The 22,410-nt window shown below is 46.3% G+C and overlaps 2 protein-coding genes across 5 annotated transcripts in view; one reads left to right on the top strand and one right to left on the bottom strand.

Annotated features, from left to right (window-relative positions):
• The first annotated feature begins 47 nt into the window (after positions 1-47).
• LOC144483946 (uncharacterized) overlaps positions 48-22,410 on the top strand; it is an 89,282-nt gene continuing 66,919 nt past the window's right edge. The window contains exons 1-2 of the mRNA XM_078202505.1: positions 48-352; positions 437-690. Of these exons, the coding sequence (XP_078058631.1) occupies positions 119-352; positions 437-690 (488 nt within the window). The 5' untranslated portion in view covers positions 48-118. The remainder of the gene's footprint in view (positions 353-436; positions 691-22,410) is intronic.
• On the bottom strand, positions 9,411-21,490 carry LOC144483958 (uncharacterized). Of its 4 annotated transcripts, XM_078202527.1 has the most exons (3): positions 21,428-21,490; positions 17,598-17,788; positions 9,411-13,426 (listed from the first exon to the last, which is right to left on the bottom strand). In XM_078202527.1, exon 3 carries the CDS (start codon positions 13,074-13,076, stop codon positions 12,123-12,125), a length of 954 nt encoding a protein of 317 aa, XP_078058653.1. In that variant the 5' UTR covers positions 13,077-13,426; positions 17,598-17,788; positions 21,428-21,490; the 3' UTR covers positions 9,411-12,122. The 4 variants fall into 4 exon arrangements, with proteins under 4 accessions (XP_078058653.1, XP_078058656.1, XP_078058655.1 ...); XM_078202530.1 differs by lacking the exon at positions 17,598-17,788; XM_078202529.1 differs by lacking the exons at positions 17,598-17,788; positions 21,428-21,490 and adding an exon at positions 21,195-21,315.

Below are 22,410 nucleotides of genomic sequence, written 5' to 3'. Positions count from 1 at the left end.
AGTTCACACCGGGGAGAGGCCATTCACCTGCTCTCAGTGTGGGAAGGGATTCACTCAGTCATCGCACTTGCTGATACACCAGCGAGTTCACAATGGAGAGAGGCCATTCACTTGCCCCATGTGTGAGAAGGGATTCAGCGATTCATCCACACTGCAGACACACCAGAGAGTTCACACTGGGGAGAGGCCGTTTATCTGCTCCATGTGTGGTAAAGGATTTGCTCAGTCATCCAACCTGTATTCACACCAGCGAGTTCACACCGGAGAGAGGCCGTTTCCCTGCTCTGTGTGTGGGAAGGGATTCAGTAACTCCGCCAACCTGCTGAGACACCAGCAACTTCATACTGGGGAGGCTTCCTTCACCTGTTTTGAGTGTGGTAAAGGATTCAGTGATTCGTCCAACCTGTTTTCACACCAGCGAACTCACACTGGGGAGAGGCCGTTCACCTGCTTACTGTGTGGAAAGGGATTTAGCCAGGCATCCAGCCTGCAGACACACCAGCGAGTCCACACCGGGGAGAGGCCGTTCACCTGCTCAGTGTGCGGCAAGGGATTCAGTGATTCATCCAACCTGATTTCACACCAGCGAGTTCACACGGGGGAGAGGCCATTTAACTGCTTTGTGTGTCAGAAGGGATTCAGTCGATTATCTAACCTGCTGACGCACCAGCGACTTCACACTGGGGAGAGGCCGTTTGCCTGCAATGAATGTGGAAACAGATTCACACGATCATCCCACCTGCTGAGACACCAGCAAGTTCATAAGCGATTACAAGCATTGGATTCTGCTGTTAATCACACCCAGGACTGAACCACGTTCATTCTGACAGTAGGTGAAGTGGGAGGGTCGGAGGGTTTCTTTCTGCTGGACTGGCCGATCTCACAACTTTGTTTCCAGTGGGCTGATGCTCTTTGAGCCTGGGAGAGCACATTTCCACTGAAATGATCCACAAAAACTGGTGAAGGATGTTTATTTAATCCTGGATCATAAATAATGTTTTTCCTACCACCAAAGGTCGATGTAAAATAAATACATTTGTCTCTGTTCCAGTGAGTCTACAGCACAGGGCCGGGCCAGTCGGCTCAATTGGTCTGTGTCAGTATTTATGCTCCACATGAGCCTCCACCCACTGTTCTTCATCTCCCCCCATCAGCATATCCTTCTATTCCTTTCTCCCTCATGTATGTATCTAGCTTCCCCTTCAATGTATTCATGCTATTCACCTCAACTGTGGTAGTGAGTTCTACAGTCTCACCACTCGCTGGTAAAGAGGTTTCACATTAAATCCCTATTAGATTATTGAATCTCTGAAAATGCACACAGCATTTGTAACAAAAAGGATGAATTGTCAGGGCGGATAGAGATAAATGTGTGTGTCCTGATAGACATTACAGAGACTTAGTTGAAATGTCACGGAGGCTGGGATCTAAATATTGAAGGGTATTTGACATAATGGAATGGCAGGAAGCTAGGAAAAGGTGACAGGATCTCTCCCATTAACTAACGATGACATTAGTTCAGTACAGAGCTACCACCTTAGCCTGAAAGATCAGGATGAAGGATCGGTTTGGGTCGAGATAAGAAATGGTAAAGGTACGAGGTCTCTTGTGGGAGTAGTTAATGGGCCCCTTACCTAAGTTACACTGAACTGATTTCTTTATTTTGAACATGACACTATAATAGTATGTTTATTTATTAGTGTCACAAACCGGCTTACATTAACATTGCAATGAAGTTACTGTGAAAATCCCTGAGTTGCCACAACTCAGCGCCTATTTGGGGAGACTGAAGGAGAATTTAGCATGGCCAACGCACCTGACCAGCATGTCTTTCCGACTATGGGAGGAAACCGGAGCACCCGGAGGAAACCCACGCAGACACGGGGAGAACGTGCAGGCTCCACACAGACAGTGACCCAAGCCGGGAATTCACCATGGGTCCCTGGTGCCGTGAGGCAGCAGTGCTAACCACTGTGCCACCGTGCCGCACTCAGATACTATATTGCACTGCCCAGAAATAAAATAAACACCTGATCAAAAAGGACTAGGAAAAAGTACAAACTTATAAATCTCAACTCCTTTTCACAAATACAGATCAAATACTTCATCATTTCCAGTTCCCAGTCACATCATTTTCTCATTATTGTGTTCTGATTATTCAAATAGTATCTCTATTAAACTCACAGATAATACCATTATTTTATTCCATGACGTCATATAAACTAACATTTGAAGCTTATACATTGTTTTAAAACTGTATTTACACATATTTTCAAATCTTCACCCAAAGCATTCCAAAGATTCATCCACAAACTGAAATATACACAGACTTCAAAGTTGTACAAACATAACATGTTTTAAACTTGTTTTTTTCTATTTCAGCAAGGGACAAGGATTTGGGTACTTGGATCATTGGGACCTCTTTAGGGGCAGGTGTGACCTGTTTAAAAAAGACGGGTGGCACTTGAATCCCAGGGGGACCAATATCCTGGCGGGAAGGTTGGCTAAGGCTACTGGAGAGACTTTAAACTAGAAAGGTTGGGGGGAGGGAATCGAAATGAGGGGACTGAGAGCGAGGAGGTTAGCTCGCAAATAGATAAGGAATGTAAACAGGGTAAGAGGGAGGTTAGACGAGTGATGGAGAAGGGAAGTGCTCAGGCTGAAGGTCTGAGATGTGTCTATTTTAATGCCAGGAGTGTAGTGAATAAAGTGGATGAGCTTAGAGCGTGGATTGCTGCTTCGAATTGTGATGTGGTGGCCATTACGGAGACTTGGATGTCTCAGGGACAGGACTGGGTGCTTCAGGTGCCGGGTTTTAGATGTTTCAGGAGGGACAGGGAGGGAGGCAAGAGAGAGGGGGGAGTGGCACTGTTGATCAGGGATAGTGTCACGGCTGTAGAGAAGGTGGACGCCGTGGAGGGATTGACTACGGAGTCTCTGTGGGTGGAGGTTAGGAACAGGAAGGGGTCGGTAACGTTGCTGGGTGTTTTCTATAGGCCGCCCAATAGTAACAGAGATGTTGAGGAGCAGATGGGGAAACAGATCCTGGAGAGATGTAGGAATAACAGAGTTGTCATGATGGGAGATTTTAATTTCCCAAACATAGATTGGAATATCCCTAGGGCTAGGGGTTTGGATGGAGAGGAGTTTGTTAGGTGTGTCCAGGAGAGTTTCCTGACACAGTATGTGGATAAGCCTACTAGAGGAGAGGCTGTACTTGATCTGGTGCTGGCTAATGAACCTGGACAGGTGGAGGATCTCTCGGTGGGTGAGCATCTTGGGGATAGCGATCATAATTCTATCTCCTTCACGATAGCATTGGAAAGAGATAGGATCAGGCAGGCTAGGAAAGTGTTTCTCTGGAGTAAAGGGAAATACAGTGTCATCAGGGAGGAAATTAGACGGGTAAATTGGAAGGAGGCATTCTTGGGGAAAAGTACCGAAGGAAAGTGGAGGATTTTCAAGGAATGTTTGTCTGGAGCTCTGCATGACAACGTTCCGATGAGACAGGGGGGTGTTGGTAGGGTACGGGAACCGTGGTGCACGAAGGTTGTGATGAACCTGGTGAATAAGAAAAGAGAGGCGTACAGAAGGTTCAGAGAGCTAGGAGGTGTTAAGGATTTAGAGGAGTATACGGGATGTAGGAAGGAGCTTAAGAAGGAAATTAGGAGAGCGAGAAGGGGTCATGAGAAGGCCTTGGCGGGTAAGATTAAGGAGAATCCCAAGGCTTTCTACAAATATGTCAAGAGTAAAAGGATGAGATGTGAAGGCATAGGACCCTTAAAAGGTGAAGGGAGAAAAGTTTGTGCGGAACCGTTAGGAATGGCGGAGCTGCTTAATGAATACTTTACCTCGGTATTCACGGTGGAAAGGGATCTGGGTGGTTGTACTGCTGGTTTGCGGTGGACAGAAAGGATCGAGCATGTGGACATAAAGAAAGAGGATGTGTTGGAACTATTGAATGGCATCAAGGTTGGTAAGTCGCCGGGACCGGATGGGATGTACCCCAGGTTACTGTGGGAGGCGAGGGAGGAGATTGCGGAGCCTTTGGCGATGATCTTTGCATCGTCGATGGAGACGGGAGAGGTTCCGGAGGATTGGAGGATTGCAGATGTGGTCCCTATATTCAAGAAAGGGAACAGGGACAGCCCGGGAAATTACCGACCGGTGAGTCTAACCTCAGTGGTTGGTAAGTTGATGGAGAGGATCCTGAGAGACAGGATTTATGATCATCTCGAGAAGTTTAGTATGATCAAAAGTAGTCAGCACGGCTTTGTCAAGGGCAGGTCGTGCCTTACGAGCCTGGTTGAGTTCTTTGAAAATGTGACCAAACACATTGACGAAGGAAGAGCGGTGGATGTGGTCTATATGGACTTCAGCAAGGCGTTCGATAAGGTCCCCCATGCAAGACTTCTTGAGAAAGTGAGAGGGCATGGGATCCAAGGGGCTGTTGCCTTGTGGATCCAGAACTGGCTTGCCTGCAGAAGGCAGAGAGTGGCTGTGGAGGGGTCTTTCTCTGCATGGAGGTCAGTGACCAGTGGAGTGCCCCAGGGATCTGTTCTGGGACCCTTGCTGTTTGTCATTTTCATAAATGACCTGGATGAGGAAGTGGAGGGATGGGTTGGTAAGTTTGCTGACGACACCAAGGTAGGTGGTGTTGTGGATAGTTTGGAGGGATGTCAGAAGTTGCAGCGAGACATAGATAGAATGCAAGACTGGGTGGAGAAGTGGCAGATGGACTTCAACCCGGATAAGTGTGTGGTGATCCATTTTGGCAGATCCAATGGGATGAAGCAGCAGTATAATATGAAGGGTACCATTCTTAGCAGTGTAGAGGATCAGAAGGACCTTGGGGTCCGGGTCCATAGGACTCTTAAATCGGCCTCGCAGGTGGAGGATGCAGTAAAGAAGGCGTACGGCGTACTGGCCTTCATTAATCGAGGGATTGAGTTTAGGAGTCGGGAGATAATGCTGCAGCTTTATAGGACCCTGGTTAGACCCCACTTGGAGTACTGCGCGCAGTTCTGGTCACCTCATTACAGGAAAGATGTTGAAGCCATTGAAAGGGTGCAGAGGAGATTTACAAGGATGTTGCCTGGATTGGGAGGCATGCCTTATGAGGATAGGTTGAGGGAGCTTGGTCTCTTCTCCCTGGAGAGACGAAGGATGAGAGGTGACCTGATAGAGGTTTACAAGATGTTGAGAGGTCTGGATAGGGTAGACTCTCAGAGGCTATTTCCAAGGGCTGAAATGGTTGCTACGAGAGGACACAGGTTTAAGGTGCTGGGGGGTAGGTACCGAGGAGATGTCAGGGGTAAGTTTTTCACTCAGAGGGTGGTGGGTGAGTGGAATCGGCTGACGTCGGTGGTGGTGGAGGCAAACTCGTTGGGGTCTTTTAAGAGACTTCTGGATGAGTACATGGGATTTAATGGGATTGAGGGCTATAGATAGGCCTAGAGGTGGGGATGTGATCGGCGCAACTTGTGGGCCGAAGGGCCTGTTTGTGCTGTGGCTTTCTATGTTCTATGTTCTATTCATGATCATCATCCCTTAAAGTCAACAGTTTCTTTGCAAATTTTCAGGCAATGATTCCTTTTTTGCTTCATCCAAAATCATTGCAGTTTTCAGTTCAACTGACTTCCTAAACTTTAAAAACTGGACATTTTATAAGTAATTTGTTGCTAAGTTCTTGAAAATTCACTTTATTACTATTCATTTGGCTTTTTTCTGTAACATATCGATCGGATTAATAAAGTTAAAGTTTGATGTTTATTTATTCGTGTCACAAGTAGACTTACATTAACACTGAAATGAAGTTAATGGAAATCCCCCAGTCACCACACTCCGGCACCTCTTTGGCTACACTGAGGGAGAATTTAGCATGGCCAATGCACCTAACCAGCACGTCTTTCGGACAGTGGGAGGAAACCGGAGCACCCGGAGGAAATCCACACAGACGCAGGGAGAACGTGCAGACTCCACACAGTGACCCAAGCCAGGAATCAAACCCGGGTCCCTGGCACTGAGAGGCAGCACTGCTAACCACAGTGCCGCCATGTCGCCCAAATATTCATGCTTTATAACGTTTCCCCAAACCTCTGAAGAATCATCTCAAATGAACAATACAAAATATGCAAGGACTGCAGATCCAATATAAATTTAGTTTTACTCAGAATTTCAATACTCTTTGATTATTTTGTTTTAATATATATTGTATATGTGGTTTCCAACAAAAGGTATGGTCTAGGAGAACACCCAGAACTATATTTCCATATGGGGGAGGCGATGGTGTAGTGGCAGTGTCACAGCACGAGTGACCCAGAGACTCAGGGTAATGCTCCGGGGACCCAGGTTCGAATCCTATTGTGGCAACTGGTGAAATATAAATTAGATGAAAATCTGGGATTAAATGTCTAATGATGATTAGAAATTATTGTCGATTGTCATAAAAGCCCATCTGGTTTACTGATATCCTTTAGGGAAGCAAATCTGCCAACCTTATCTAGTCTGACCAACATGTAACTCCAGATCCACAGCAACATGGCTGCCTTTAATTGCTCTCTCAGTTCAAGGACAATTAGGAATGGACAATAAATGCTGTCCCAGCAACACCCACATCCCTTGAATAAATAAATGTTGACATTGTCTGTGGGGAGAGAATAGAGCCAACGTTTCGAGTCTAGATGACCCTTCATCAGAGGGGTCTGACACCCCTTCTATTTTTGTAAATGTTGCCATTGTTTATTATATTAACCAAGGGATTTACTTCACCAAATAACATAAACTTCGTTCCACTCAAAGTCAGTCACAATTCATTTTTGACAAACAATATTTTTATTTTCTCCAATTCAGCACTAACACTTTCAATAAGCTCTTGAAGATCCCACCCAGAATAAAAAATATTGGCATCATCTGCAAACAAAACTAATTGTAATAACTTTGATACATTCCAAATGTCATTAATATATAAAATAAACAATTTAAGGCCCAAAACAGATCCCTGTGAGACTCCACACAGAATATTCACAAAATCTGATTCACATCATCTACTGTTACAAATTGTTGAGATTTTCCAAATAACGTCTGAGCCACTTATTCACTACTCCCCTAATCCCTTGTTTCCAGTGTTTTAAGTAATATTCCATGGTCAATTGTATCAAAATCTGTGTAAGATCAGTAGAAACCTCTATTGTAAATTGTCTTTTTGTCCACAGCATTCGTCATTTTCTCCACAAATTCCATCAGTGATAGTGAGATAGACCGACTTGGTCTGACTATTACACAGTCAGTTACATTGAGCAATGGAATTATCAGACCATTTAGCAAATGACTTCCCTTTTCTCTGAAAAATGAGAAAAGTGAGGACACTCTCCTGTAATTAGTATAATCACGTTTGTCTCCAGCTTTAAACCATAGAGTAACTTTGTCTATTTTCATTTTACAGGGAAATAGCCCAGTTTGAAAAGACCGGTTGCAAATATGTCAATGGTTTTACTCCACAATCAATAACCTGCTTAATGATTGACATCTCAGTATTGTCTGAATTTGTAGTTTTTTTATTCTTATGATATTTAACAATATCAATGACCTCCTTTCCATCAACACCTCTAAAACGTGAGATGGGATGAAGAGGTGGATATTTTCTCTTGGAACTTTTAACATCATTGTCCATGAACTCTGTTAAAAAGAAATCCACATTTGAAAGCCCAGCCACGATATGAAATATCAGCACTATAACAGGAGGAGATAAGAAAGACAGACATATTGATCTTTTCATCAACACTTCTGAGAGTTAAGAATGTGTGACATGATTTTGGGACACCGGAGTGAGTGTACAGATGTGATTTGTTACGTGTGAAAAATAGCAAGCCTAAATTCATGGTGAGATGGAGTGAAGAGCGGGTCCCAAACACGCACAGCTACTTGAGACACAGCAGGAGATGAAATGGTTAATGTGGCCAGGGGATTGAGACAACACTGTGACATCATCAAGGCATTGACACACACTCCAGAGAGAAACTGAGTTCAAAACAATCAGGATCCAATTAAACACACTGCACATGAGGAAAATTAAAGTAAAATGGATAATATTATAGATTAGGACAATTAGCCACTTGGGAGAAATAATACTGAGTAAGAACTATTCACAAGTTGGATACAGGTAAAGGGAGAGCTGGAGAATCATTTGCATCCATGCTTGATCTGTTGCTTGAAGCATCTGTCCTTATGTACTCGTAACCTAGAACTCACGGTGCTCCTTCAGAAGAAAAGATCGAGTAGATGTTACCCCAGGCAGGGCCAGAACAGAACTGGAAAATAACGGAGTGAAATTGAGTGAGGGGTCAGAGAGAGAGAGTTCTCCCCCCTCAAGGTATGGACTGTAAGAATCCTGGGGGACCCCCTCCTTCGGGTTTTCTTGCTAATTAGTGAACATTAGATTAAATTCTATGACTGGCTGTGCATTGATTTTGAATTTGATTGTTACACGTCTCCTGTTTTTATTCCTGTTGTGATTACACTCTGGGTAAGGATGGTTGACAGGTGACAGGATGGGAAATTGTGGTTTGGGTCTTTGACCAAATGTTTTATTGATCCGAAAGGTGTAAAATGGGCAAAACTTCAGCAGAAATCTAGCAGAGCTGAGAACAGATGACTTGCTGTGTGGGAGCAGGGAGATAAACAGCTCCCGGAGGACAGAGAAAACAAGAGTGCCTTGAATCCTGGATGACACCTGTGTACCAAGGCCACCATGTTTTCACTGCTTGGCATGGGAATGCTGACTCCCTGTACCAGGGACAGAGCGTGGGAAGACAATTGTTTGAGAGTTTGACATGGCATGGGCGGATACAGATGGTTCAATGACAGGTTTTGTAATTGGTCCGTTCAAATGTTAGCTGGGCAATGATTGGGTTAAATCAGTCTCCATAGTCTTTGTGCTGTAACAAAGTATAAGAAGGGATTCCCCGAGCACAGAGATTAGTCGAGGTTTTATATATTGCATTGACTGGTGCCATGGCATCTGGGGCAGAGCAGGGAGCATTTCCGTGGAGATGCTGCTTCTACCCAGAGTGTAATGGTAATGCTGCTGCACTTTGATACGACTGCTCAGACATTAGCCTGTCTCGCTCTTATTGATACTGAATAAAATCTAACCACTGTCACCAATAAGGGTTATCACTGGGAATCATTTCAGAGTTTGGGAAAAGGGGAGAAAGGGTTAATTGACTCCCTGAACCCCATTTTCTAACATCACTGAGTCAAAAATAAAATCTCATCTCCTCCTCTGGCTCCTTTGCCAATTACCTTAGAGGGACTCACTTTCTGTTAAAGAACCTGCCAACCCCTCTCACCCACTTTCCCTAAAGTGCATCAATTTCATCAGGAAAACTCCAGAACAATCAAATAATTTTACTGATAAAAGTTTATTAATGAAACAGAACATGGTTAAAACAAACAGAAAATGACTTGAGGATCAAAGACAACCAGAGTAAAGGGATGTTCACAATGTTCTGGACACAACTGGATTCTCTTCAGCTCCTCTGTCCCCTGTCCCCGTGACTCCCCGCTTTGGACACAGGGACACTGAACCCCGGGGGTCACATCACCATCAGCCCTGGTCACCTCCTCTGGTGACCTGATTGGTTGGAGGCCCATTTCCCAGTCAGTTCTCCAGTACCTTCCTGTCTCTGTATTAGTGCGACGCCCAGGGCAGTTTCCCAACTGGGGTGCAGGCCCCGCTATTCTCAGCTAAATGCTGCCCTCAGCTCCGTCGCCTGGCTGTCATTGACACGAGCAATAGAGAGACAGAAAGGTACCCCAGGCTCAAATGGGAAGTTGAAACTTGTGGCTCTAAACCAACACTTCAACATTTGTCAGTCAAATCCATGTTATTTACACTGGGGGTTTTTATGATGAGATTAATTGAAGTGTTCGGCCAGTCAGCAAACTCGAGAAGCACTGATTCCAGATTGTTCAATACTTCTGCCTTGAATCACAAAAGCTTCTCACTTTATCCCGTTCCTGAACTGAATTCCATCATCCTGAGCAGCTGTGGGTGTCACCTCTCTGTGTAAACTCCTGCCCCTTTTTATAAGGCTCTCTCATTCCTTATTGTGGGTCAATTCTTTAATGGTTGAGGATCGCTCTGTGATGTAGTGAGTGTTTATCCGGTCAATCAATGTTTCTGATGTCAGTCACAACGTCCATCGTTACTTTTCACCTGTTTCTTACTCTGTGTTTTATAAAAATTAAGTTTTAAATTTTTTACAGAATGGTCAGCTTTAAGGTTTCTGTAGTTCGTGATGAGGTCATCCAAAGGTCAAAGCCTTTCTCTTTTCTCCTTCCTGTTTAACTAAGGGGTTGTGTGGAATATTCCATTCAGGGGGAGGTGGTGGGATAGTGGGAATGTCACTGGTCGAGTAATGCAGAGACCCAGCAAAGGATCTGGGGACAGGCAGCTGGTGGGATTTGAATTCAGTGAATCAATCTGGAATTATATAGTCTCAGAAATGGTGACCATGAAACTATCATCGATTGTTGTAAAAACCCATCCGGTTCACCCTATTAATGCTCCCTATTAGGGAGGGAAATCTGCCATCCTTACCCGGTCTGGCCTACATGTGAATCCAGACCCACACAGCGATGTGGGTGAATCTTAACTGTCCCTCTGAAATGGCCGAGCAAGTCACTCCATTCAAGGGCAATTAGGAGCTGAGCAACGTGTGCTGGGGCTTTGCCAGCAGTGTCCACATCCCAGGAAAGAATAAAGAACATTCCACGGAAAGTGATGGGTGATTTGAAATGAATTGAAAGTAGGTCAGGAGGTGCTCGTATCGTCCAGAGCTGCTTTTCAATGGATCCTCCTGTTTAAAATAAAAACACATCAGTGTGCCCCTTTCCCAGACACAGTTGACCTTGGAATATCACAATGCTGTTTTTAAACATTCCTTTGTTAAAGAATCAGTCATTTAGAATTGTGAAACAGACAGAAATTTAATGTTCCGTTTTTCCTGGGATCCTCCTGTGCCTGGCACCGGTGTCCTGAACAAGGTTATTAACATTCTCTGGGTTAAAGGTTCCTCCTGGTTCTTGCTGTCTGTTGTGTCCTTTGTCACAGTCGGTACCAGGACATTTCTATTGAAAGGTTGTGAAGAAATTCCAGTGAATTCCAGCCCCTTGTGTAACGTTCCATTTGGTGTGCGTCAGATTCAGAGATGTCCACGTGTGTGTGAAAAGGATTCTGGGTCAGGGTTTTAACCCTTCTTTCCCCGTTAGTAACAATGAGCCCTGTATTCAATTCTAAAGTATAAAGTCCTCATTAGATATCAATTCTACCTGTTATCTACATTTCACCAACCAGTCTATATTTTCATCACAGGACTGCAGTGGGAGCACCGTCAACATCTTACTAACTGGATTGATTTTATCGAGGAGGTGACGAAGGTGATCGATGAAGGTAGAGTAGTGGATGTTGTGAACATGGATTTTAGTGAGGCTTTCGACAAGGTCCCTCATGGTCGGCTCATCCAGAAGATTAAGATGCATGGGATTCATGGTGACTTGGCCGCTTGGATTCAGAATTGACTTGCCCTTAGAAGTCAGAGAGTAGTGGTGGAGGGTGTTTTTCTGACTGGAAGTCAGTGACTTGTGGTGTTCTATTAGTGATCTCCATTTAGAAAAAGGAAATAGAGGCACTGGAGAAGGGGCAAGAAAGATTCACAAGAATAATCCCAGAACTGTCATCACTTGTGAACTCACTGGTGTTTCACCAAGTTTGCTGACTGAGTGAATCCCTTCCCAGTCAGAGCAGGTGACCAGCCTCTGCCTGGTGTGAACTCACTGGTGGGACATGAGTTCCCAAGAGCTTTTGAAGCCACGCCCACATTTAAAGGGTCTCTCCTGGGTGTGATGATGTTGTGTCTGGGCAGGCTGGATAACTGAGTAAATCCTTTCACACACACCGAGCAGGTGAATGGTTTCTCCCCGGTGTGAACTCACTGGTGTTTCAGCAGTGTTGATGATATTCTAAACCTCCTTGAACAGTGAGAGCAGCTGAATGGCCTCTCCCCGGTGTGAATGTGCTCGGGGATCATCAGTTCCTGAGAGCTTCTGAAGCCGGCCTCTCAGGCAGAGCATTTAAAGGGGCTCTCCTTGGAGTGAGTGGCTTTGTGTCTCAGCAAGCTGGATGACTGAGTGAATCCCTTCCCACACACAGAGCAAGGGAATGGTCTCTCCCCAGTGTGAACTCGCTGGTGTTCCTGCAGGTTGGATGACGTTTTAAACCTCTTTGTGCAGTGAGAGCAGCTGAATGGTCTCTCCTCAGTGTGAATGCGCTGGTGGGACACCAGTCCCTGAGAGCTTTTGAATCCGCTCCCACAGTCAGAGCATTTAAAGGGTCTCTCATTGGTGTGAGTGACTTTGTGTTTCAGCAGGCTGGATAACTGAGTGAATCTCTTCCCACACACAGAGCAGGTGAACGGCCTTTCCCCAGTGTGAACTCGCTGGTGTATCTGCAGGTTGCATGAAGTTCTAAATCTCTTTGTGCAGTGAGAGCAGCTGAACGGTCTCTCCTCAGTGTGAGTGCGCTGGTGGACCCTAAGTACCTGAGAACGTTTGAATCTGATCCCACAGTCAGAGCATTTAAAGGGTCTCTCATTGGTGTGAGTGAGATTGTGACTCAGCAGGCTGGATGAATGAGTGAATCCCTTCCCACACACAGAGCAGGTGAACGGTCTCTCCCTGGTGTGAATTCGCTGGTGAATCTGCAGGTTGCATGAAGTTCTAAATTTCTTTGAGCAGTGAGAGCAGCTGAACGGTCTCTCCTCAGTGTGAATGCGCTGGTGGGACATCAGATACTGAGAGCTTTTAAAACCACTCCCACAGTCACAGCATTTAAATGGTCTCTCATTGGTGTGAGTGAGATTGTGTTTCTGCAGGCTGGATAAATGAGTGAATCCCTTCCCACACACAGAGCAGGTGAATGGTCTCTCCCCAGTGTGACTGCGGTGATGAATTTCCAGCTCAGATGGGAACCCGAATCTCTTCCCACAGTCCCCACATTTCCACGGTTTCTCCATGGTGCGGGTGTCCTTGTGACTCTCCAGGTTAAACAATCAGTTAAATCTCACACAGAACACGGGTACAGTCTCTCCCTGCTGAGAATGCTGTGATGCATTTTCAGGCTGTGTAACTGGTTAAAGCTCTTTCCACACTCAGTGCACTGGAACACTCTCACTCGGGTGTGTGTATCTCAGTGCATTTCTCGTCACAGCAATGTTTACAATCTTTTGAAGCCAAGAGGCCAAACAAACATTTCTCCTGTTAGATTCAAAGGCCAATGATATTCAGGTCCCAAGAAATCGAGTCACTCTGTCAGATCTCGATGTGATGTTGGAGATTTCTGTCTGATTTCTCCTTGTCTAATATCCTGTAAGTCAATTTAGAAAAAAAATCGCAATTCAGAATACGATCGAAATTCAAATCTACATTTCTAGTTTATGGAGCATTCATTAAAGACACAGTCATGGAGCATTAAACTTGCCGAGCAGGGCCTCCCATATCAGCACACAGGCAGCTGCTTTGTGAGACTGCCAGCAGTACGGACAAGTCAGAGATAAGGGTGTCCTCAGAAGTGGGATTCATTGTGAAAGCTCAGGGACGGTTGATAAGATGCAGCAATTCTGTGATTCTAATGAACATTCTTTTCTCTCTCATTCCCCAAAAGCTGTGATTCTCCATCCCACACACTCTCCCTCCATTCTCACTCTGCTGTATCTAATATTCACCCTCCCAATTCTCCTGAAGGTGCTGATTGAGGCTGATTGACAGATCCATGCTCACTGCTTCCTGTCCAGCACAGAAATCAGAACAAATAGGAGCTGCAGTCAGCATTCGGCCCATCGAGTCTGCTCAACCATTCATTGAGATTATTGGTTGATCTACCTCTGCATTATTTTCCCCACACTTTCCCCCATATCCATCGATATCTTCACTATCTAGAAACCAATCAATCCCTCTCTTGAAAATTCTTGATGACTGAGGCTCTGTAGTCCTCTGGGGTAGAGAATCCAAAACATCACCACGTCCTTGAGTGAAGAAATCCTTCCTCATCTGAGCTTTCTCTCCATTTTCCAGCCTGTTCCCAATAATTATTGACTCCCTTATCATTCGAAAACTGTCTAACTCATGCTTGAATATATTCAATCCCTCCACTGGTCCCTATGGAAGAGAAATCTAGATACTAACAATTCTCTGAGGGAAGAGATTGTTGGAAATATAAAATATAGCTGCAGTCCAAAATTACACAGCCAGATATAATAAGTGTATTTTATTACAGAGCTATAAATAATATATCTAATCTGTACCATATAACAACAGGGGAGCTGATAGCCTTGTGGTATTATCGCTAGACTATTAATCCAGAAACTTAGCTAATGCTCTGGGGACTCAGGTTCGAATCCTGCCATGGCAGATGGTGGAATTTGAATTTAAGGGAAGGAAATCTGCCGTCCTTACCCAGTCTGGCCTACATGTGACTCCAGAGCCACAGCAATGTGGTTGACTCTCAACCATCCTCCGAAATGGGCCAGCGAGCCATTCAGTTCAAGGGCAATTAGGGATGGGCAATAAATGCTGGCCCAGCCTGCAATGTCCGTGTCCCAAGGATGAATTAAAAAAACCCAACATCAGACATGTCTCTGTCCGATATTAGTTTACTGTCCCCTTTAATATATTTCAGAAATTAGATGGGCACATGAAGGAAATAAACTTGCAGGGAAAAGGGAATATAGAAGGGGAATGGGACTGACTGGATTGTTCGACAAAGAGTCGGCATGGATTCGAGTTACTGAATGGACTCCTTCTGCGCTGTAATGACTCGATGAGTGGAAATATATAACATAGCTTCAGTGCTACATTACAAGATGAGAAATAATAATAAATGTACTTTGTTACAGAACCATAAATAATATACCAAATCTACAATATAACAACACTAGGCATATCTCTGTCCTGTATTAATTTATTGTTCTCTTAAATGTCAGGCATCTCCTGGGAAAACCAGCCCTTTAATTGTGAACATTAGGAAAGGGACCATCCTTTTAGCCAGACAAATCAATGTGTCAAGCTGAGGGAGCAAAGGATGTCAATGTCTTTAAGTCAGAAAGAAAGAGACCTGGGCCAACCTTTCCAGAGTCTGCAGCCTCCCTGGATTCACTTTCTTTCCCTTCAGTTGCTGCAAGTCCCCAATTTCCCCCAGAATGAGAAAAGAAATGGATAGGGGGATAAAAGAAAGTGTTTTACTCACAGATGTGGGAGACAGAAGGAAGTTTGAGTCTGTCTGTACTCAATCTTCATTCAGAGAGAGAACAGCAGCTTTCCGGGTGAACAAGCTCATTGTCTGGTTTCCGCATTCAGACAATGGGGGAAGGTCTGGTTGGTTTCTTTTTGTTTATTACAAATACGTTAATACAAAACAATTACAAATACACAAAGAACAAATGTGAAAAAATACATTACCAATGGCTAACGCCATCCATTTATCAGTTACTACCTTCCATTTCGGAAGGGTTCATCGTCAATTACAGTTTTCCAGGGCATTGCCCTCAAAATACACCTCCATTTACAAATCATAATCTACAAATCTACAAACATTAACACAACACTACAACTATACACAACAAAAAATAAACACTGAAGCATAAGGGCACCGTCCCCTGGGTTTGTCCACCTGCCGGGGGATGCAACCCTCCAGTGGTACTCATATCCGGGGGTTACACCTTACGGATGTTCAGCCGGAGGGGGGAAATGGGGGAAACCACCCCGCCTACTCAATCCGGAATCCCTTCCGGAATTTCAGCCGGGGCGGTGGGAGAGTCTCTCCAGGGTACTCAGTTCGGGCCTGCCTTCCCAATTTTTCTCCCGGAGAATAAAAATCCCTCTGGTGTTACTATGTCCGGGGCTTCACCACCCAGAACTTTCCCCAAGTGGATGTCACACCCCCCGGGGGTGACTTTATCCAGGGGGGGATGCCCCCCAGGCCACAAATAACGCAAGAAAATAGACGGGGGCCAGAACAAACCACCAACTATCATAACAGGAAAACCACATATTACAATAACAAACAATCCATGAACAACCATACAATTGTGAAACATTTCGGAGGCATCGCCTTCCAGAGCTTCGCCCATCAACATTCCACCGTCCGAAGTCGACAACGCTCAACTACAGTCCTCCAAAGTCCACCACTCCGGGCCAGAACTTCCAAAATCACACCCACTGGGGCTGCACCGTCTGGGGTCACACCTTCCGCGGCTGAACCTTCCGAAACCATAGTTCCCAAATGGCTCCTCCCTGGCTTGGGTCTTCCGAGATTGCATCTACCTGGGCCACGCCTTTCAAGGCACAGGAATCCCAGCGAGAGCAGCATTCAACAAGCCCCAGCCGAAACAAAAAGTTCTTGCACAAGTCACGAACCCAAGCACTTGAAACAGAAACTTCACGCCGACCAAGGCGTTCCTCCCAGCGGCCACATTTCCAAAAGCTCACCGCAAGGCGCGCATTAAGCCCGCCTTGAACTCCTTATCCTCTGCCCGCCCCCTGCCTGGAGCACACCATACTGGCCAACACGCAAAGCGAACGGCCAATATGGTGGACTGGCTGGACAATCCAATCTTTCCCACTCACAGATGTTGGAGACAGGGGGAAGTTTGAGTCTGTCTGAAGATCAATCTTCATTCACACAAAGCCCGCGCTCTGATTGGCTGGAAGACCGGAGTCCTTCCGGTCCTCCAACTCTTCCCATTGGTCAACACCTCAGCATGAAGATCAGAGGGTGGGTTCTCCCCTGCACACGAGGCGGGGCTCCCGGGTCCGCGCGCCCGGGCCTGCGCACTGGAAGGCGGAGACATCAACACGGAGCAGAGTGATTCCTATTGGCTGATTCAGGCAGGGCTCCATTGTGACGTCACAATGCGGAAGTTGTCCAATGAGCTTCAGAGTGAAACTTCCTCCTCTGGACAACATCTGGGAGGAAATCAATGTTTCCCCCTTTCCATTTCTTTTCTCATTCTGGGGGAAATTGGGGACTTGCAGCAACTGAAGGGAATGAAGTGAATTCAGTGTGTATATTCCACACATTTTTACTCCACTAATGTCGACATTTATCTGTCTGGCAGCCTGCATGGAAAGTTTCAGCACTCTGCGTCCAGGGCAGGAAGCAGTGAGCATGGATCTGTCAATCACACATGAGGACGGCCTAAACCGGGATCTTGGGTTCATGTCACACCATCTGTAACCCCCACGACTTGCCTGGGCTTGCAAAATCTCACAAACTGTCCTGGCTGGAGACAATACACATCTCTTTAACCTGTGCTTAACCCTCTCTCCACTCACATTGTCTGTACCTTTAAGATTTGATTCCCTGTAAAGACTAGCATTCCAACCATTATCTTGTAAATTGAGTTTGTGTCTTTATATGCCCTGTTTGTGAACAGAACTCCCACTCACCTGATGAAGGAGCAGCGCTCCGAAAGGCTTGTGCTACCAAATAAACCTGTTGGACTTTAACCTGGTATTGTGAGACTTCTTTCCGTGCTTACCCCAGTTCAACGCCGGCATCTCCACACTCTGAGTGGAAACAGAGGGAAGTAGGAGGCCGGATGTGAAGAGAGAGATTTTATACATCAACAACTCAACAGGAACTTTGACAGAATTTCCAAACCCTGTGAACAGCATCAGCTCCAAGTTCCTCTCCAACCCACACACCATCCGACTTGTCTGACATCCAGTACTGAAAGAACAGAAATTTATTTCATATAAATACTGGGAAGACTGAACCCATTATGTTCAGTCCCCACTACAAACTCCAGTCCCTCGCCAACAACTTTATCTCTCCTCCTGGCAACTGTCTGAGGCTGAACCAGGCTGTTAACAACCAGGGTGAAATAGTTCACCCCAAGATGAGCTTCCAGCCACGTCCACATCACCATCAAGACCACCTTCATTCAAAGAAGTAATTAATTTATAATAATGAATAATAAAATACAGTGTAGAAGGACGCCATTCAGCCCATCGAGCCTGCACCGACAACAATCCCATTCAGGCCTTATCCACATATTTACCTGTTAATCCCCCTGATACCAAGTGGCAATTTATCATGGCCAATCCGTCAAACCGGCATATCTTTGGACTGTGGAAGGAAACCGGAACACCCGGAGGAAACCCACACAGACACGGGGAGAATGTAGAAACTCTGCACAGCGACCCAAGGCTGGAATTGAACCCGGGTCCCTGGCGCTGTTAGGCAGCTGCACTAACCACTGTGCCACCGGGCCACATGTCAGTGCCATCGCCCGACTCCAGCCCAGTCTCAGCTCATCTGTAACCCTCACCCATTCCATTGTGATTTCACACACTCACCCATTCCATTGTGACGTCACACTCTCACCCATTCCATTATGACGTCACACCCTCACCCATTCCATTGTGACGTCACACTCTCACCCATTCCATTGTGACGTCACACCCTCACCCATTCCATTGTGACGTCACACTCTCACCCATTCCATTGTGACGTCACACCCTCACCCATTCCATGATAAATGTGAGGTGATTAATTTCAGTAGGACTAATTTAAATGTGGATTACAGGGTCAAAGGTAGGGTTCTGAAGACTGTGGAGGAACTGAGAGATCTTGGGGTCCATATCCACAGATCTCTAAAGGTTGCCACTCAAGTGGATAGAGCTGTGAAGAAGGCCTATAGTGTGTTAGCTTTTATTCAGTAAGAAGTTTAACAACACCAGGTTAAAGTCCAACAGGTTTATTTGGTAGCAAAAGCCACACAAGCTTTCGAGGCTCTGAGCCCCTTCTTCAGGTGAGTGGGAATTCTGTTCACAAACAGAACTTATAAGACACAGACTCAATTTACATGAATAATGGTTGGAATGCGAATACTTACAACTAATCCAGTCTTTAAGAAACAAAACAATGGGAGTGGGGAGAGCATCAAGACAGGCTAAAAAGATGTGTATTGTCTCCAGACAAGACAGCCAGTGAAACTCTGCAGGTCCACGCAACTGTGGGAGTTACAAATAGTGTGACATAAATTCTGATTCTAGGATCGCATGATAAAGACTCAGGAGGAAAAAAGCAGAAATATTTATGTGAAATATCCGGAGCCTTCAACATGTCATTGATGAAGACGAACATCTCGCCAAGGCCATCCCCACACCCCCACTTCTTGCCTTCAAACAACCGCACAACCTCAAACAGACCATTGTCCGCAGCAAACTACCCAGCCTTCAGGAGAACAGTGACCAAGACACCACACAACCCTGCCACAGCAACCTCTGCAAGACGTGCCGGATCATCGACACAGATGCCATCATCTCACGTGAGAACACCATCCACCAGGTACACGGTACATACTCTTGCAACTCGGCTAACGTTGTCTACCTGATACGCTGCAAGAAAGGATGTCCCGAGGCATGGTACATTGGGGAAACTATGCAGACGCTGCGACAACGGATGAATGAACACCGCTCGACAATCACCAGGCAAGACTGTTCTCTTCCTGTTGGGGAGCACTTCAGCGGTCACGGGCATTCGGCCTCTGATATTCGGGTAAGCGTTCTCCAAGGCGGCCTTCGCGACACACGACAGCGCAGAGTCGCGGAGCAGAAACTGATAGCCAGGTTCCGCACACACAAGGACGGCCTCAACCGGGATATTGGGTTTATGTCACACTATTTCACATAAATATTTCTGCTTTTTTCCTCCTGAGTCTTTATCATGCGATCCTAGAATCAGAATTTATGTCACACTATTTGTAACTCCCACAGTTGCGTGGACCTGCAGAGTTTCACTGGCTGTCTTGTCTGGAGACAATACACATCTTTTTAGCCTGTCTTGATGCTCTCCCCACTCCCATTGTTTTGTTTCTTAAAGACTGGATTAGTTGTAAGTATTCGCATTCCAACCATTATTCATGTAAATTGAGTCTGTGTCTTATAAGTTCTGTTTGTGAACAGAATTCCCACTCACCTGAAGAAGGGGCTCAGAGCCTCGAAAGCTTGTGTGGCTTTTGCTACCAAATAAACCTGTTGGACTTTAACCTGGTGTTGTTAAACTTCTTACTGTGTTTACCCCAGTCCAACGCCGGCATCTCCACATCTTAGCTTTTATTAACAGGGGGTTGGAGTTTAAGAGCCGTGGGGTTATGCTGCAACTGTACAGGACCTTGGTGAGACCACATTTGGAACATTGTGTGCAGTTCTGGTCAGCTCACTATAAGAAGGATGTGGAAGTGCTGGAAAGAGTGCAGAGGAGATTTACCAGGATGCTGCCTGGTTTGGAGGGTAGGTCTTATGAGGAAAGGTTGAGGGAGGTGGGGCTGTTCTCTCTGGAGTGGAGGAGGCTGAGGGGAGACTTAATAGAGGTTTATAAAATGATGAAGGGGATAGATAGAGTGAACGTTCAAAGACTATTTCCTCGGGTGGATGGAGCTATTACAAGGGGGCATAACTATAGGGTTCGTGGTGGGAGATATAGGAAGGATATCAGAGGTAGGTTCTTTACGCAGAGAGTGGTTGGGGTGTGGAATGGACTGCCTGCAGTGATAGTGGAGTCAGACACTTTAGGAACATTTAAGCGATTATTGGGTAGGCACATGGAGCACACCAGGATGATAGGGAGTGGGATAGCTTGATCTTGGTTTCAGATAAAGCTCGGCACAACCTCGTGGGCCGAAGGGCCTGTTCTGTGCTGTACTGTTCTATGTCTATGTATTCCATATGTTCTAAAATCAAGTTACAGAATGCAATCCTGCTGATGCCAAGGGTTAGTTTATCATGGCCAATCCGTCTAACCTGCACATCTTTGGACTGTGGGGGGAAACCGGAGCACCTGGAGAAAACCCACACAGACACAGGGAGAATGTGCAAACTCCTCACAGCGACCCGAGGCTGGAATTGAACCCGGGTCCCTGGCGCTGTTAGGCAGCTGCACTAACCACTGTGCCACCGGGCCACATGTCAGTGCCATCGCCCGACTCCAGCCCAGTCTCAGCTCATCTGGAACCCTCACCCATTCCATTGTGATGTCACACACTCACCCATTCCATTGTGACGTCACACCCTCACCCATTCCATTGTGACGTCACACTCCCACCCATTCCATTGTGATGTCACACCCTCACCCATTCCATTGTGACGTCAGGGCTTCACTCTCCGATCACAATCCCTGCCGGCCTCCCACATGCAGCCTCAATGGCGGCAGTCAGCCCGGGTCCAACACTACAAGCTGCCGCTCCATTTGGTACAAAGGGGGGGACCGGGAAGTTCATTTCCGGGGTTTGGGTTTGAACAACATGTTTACAAAGTCTCTCCACCCACCCGCCACATTTATCATTCCCCGCACGCCGCCCCCTACCTCGTATTGATCTCGCTTCCAAGTTAAAACCGTCTGTCCGTCGCCATTACCCGCACTGCGCATGCTTCAGGTCCCGCCCCTCATTCACTCCGATTGGTTGGAGGACCAGCCGCTCCCGCTCGGTCCTCCAGCACCGCCCCCTCTTCCTATTGGTCCGGAGCTGCCGTCAATCAGTGCCCGGGCATTGTGATGTGGAGCATGCGCAGTGTCATTGCTGGCCTTGGCGCTTGTTTGTCCCGGAGAAGCGGAGTCAGCGTTAGGCGGTGGCTGGGAGGATTTGGAAACACTTTGTGGATCCGCAAACCCTTCAGAATCATTGTCAGCTCCCTGGTTTGCAGCTGCGGGGCTTCTCCTTCCCTCCCTCCCTCCCGGGAACAGGCCCAGGTTAACGGCCCCATCCTGGCTCAGCCACTGGAGGATGGTTCACATCAGAGGATGGGGGAGGGGGACAATAAATAAGAGGTTACACTTTGGCCTCAAATCAATGAGGACTCTGATCTCTGGGAAGGAAGGAAACCCTGGGAGGTGGGCGGGGAGGATTCACAAACACCCGCTGGAGGCCCCAACACCCCCAATAAGACCCATTGGTTTTATTGTCAGTCTGCAGACAGGAGCTGGAGAACTGAATCCATGATGTGACCAAGGAGGTGGATGGGGGCAAGGCAGTGGACGTGGTATATATGGATTTTAGTAAGGCGTTTGATAAGGTTCACCATGGTAGGCTTCTGCAGAAAATGCAGATGTATGGGATTGGGGGTGATCTAGGAAATTGGATCAGGAATTGGCTAGCGGATAGGAAACAGAGGGTGGTGGTTGATAGTAAATATTCATCATGGAGTGCGGTTACAAGTGGTGTACCTCAGGGATCTGTTTTGGGGCCACTGCTGTTTGTAATATTTATTAATGATCTGGATGAGGGTATAGTTGGGTGGATTAGCAAATTTGCTGATGACACCAAAGTCGGTGGTGTGGTAGACAGTGAG

Source organism: Mustelus asterias, unplaced genomic scaffold, assembly GCF_964213995.1.
Source record: "Mustelus asterias unplaced genomic scaffold, sMusAst1.hap1.1 HAP1_SCAFFOLD_85, whole genome shotgun sequence".
Classification (NCBI taxonomy): domain Eukaryota; kingdom Metazoa; phylum Chordata; class Chondrichthyes; order Carcharhiniformes; family Triakidae; genus Mustelus; species Mustelus asterias.
Note: the sequence above shows the minus strand (reverse complement) of the source record. Positions and strands in the feature narration are given on the sequence as shown.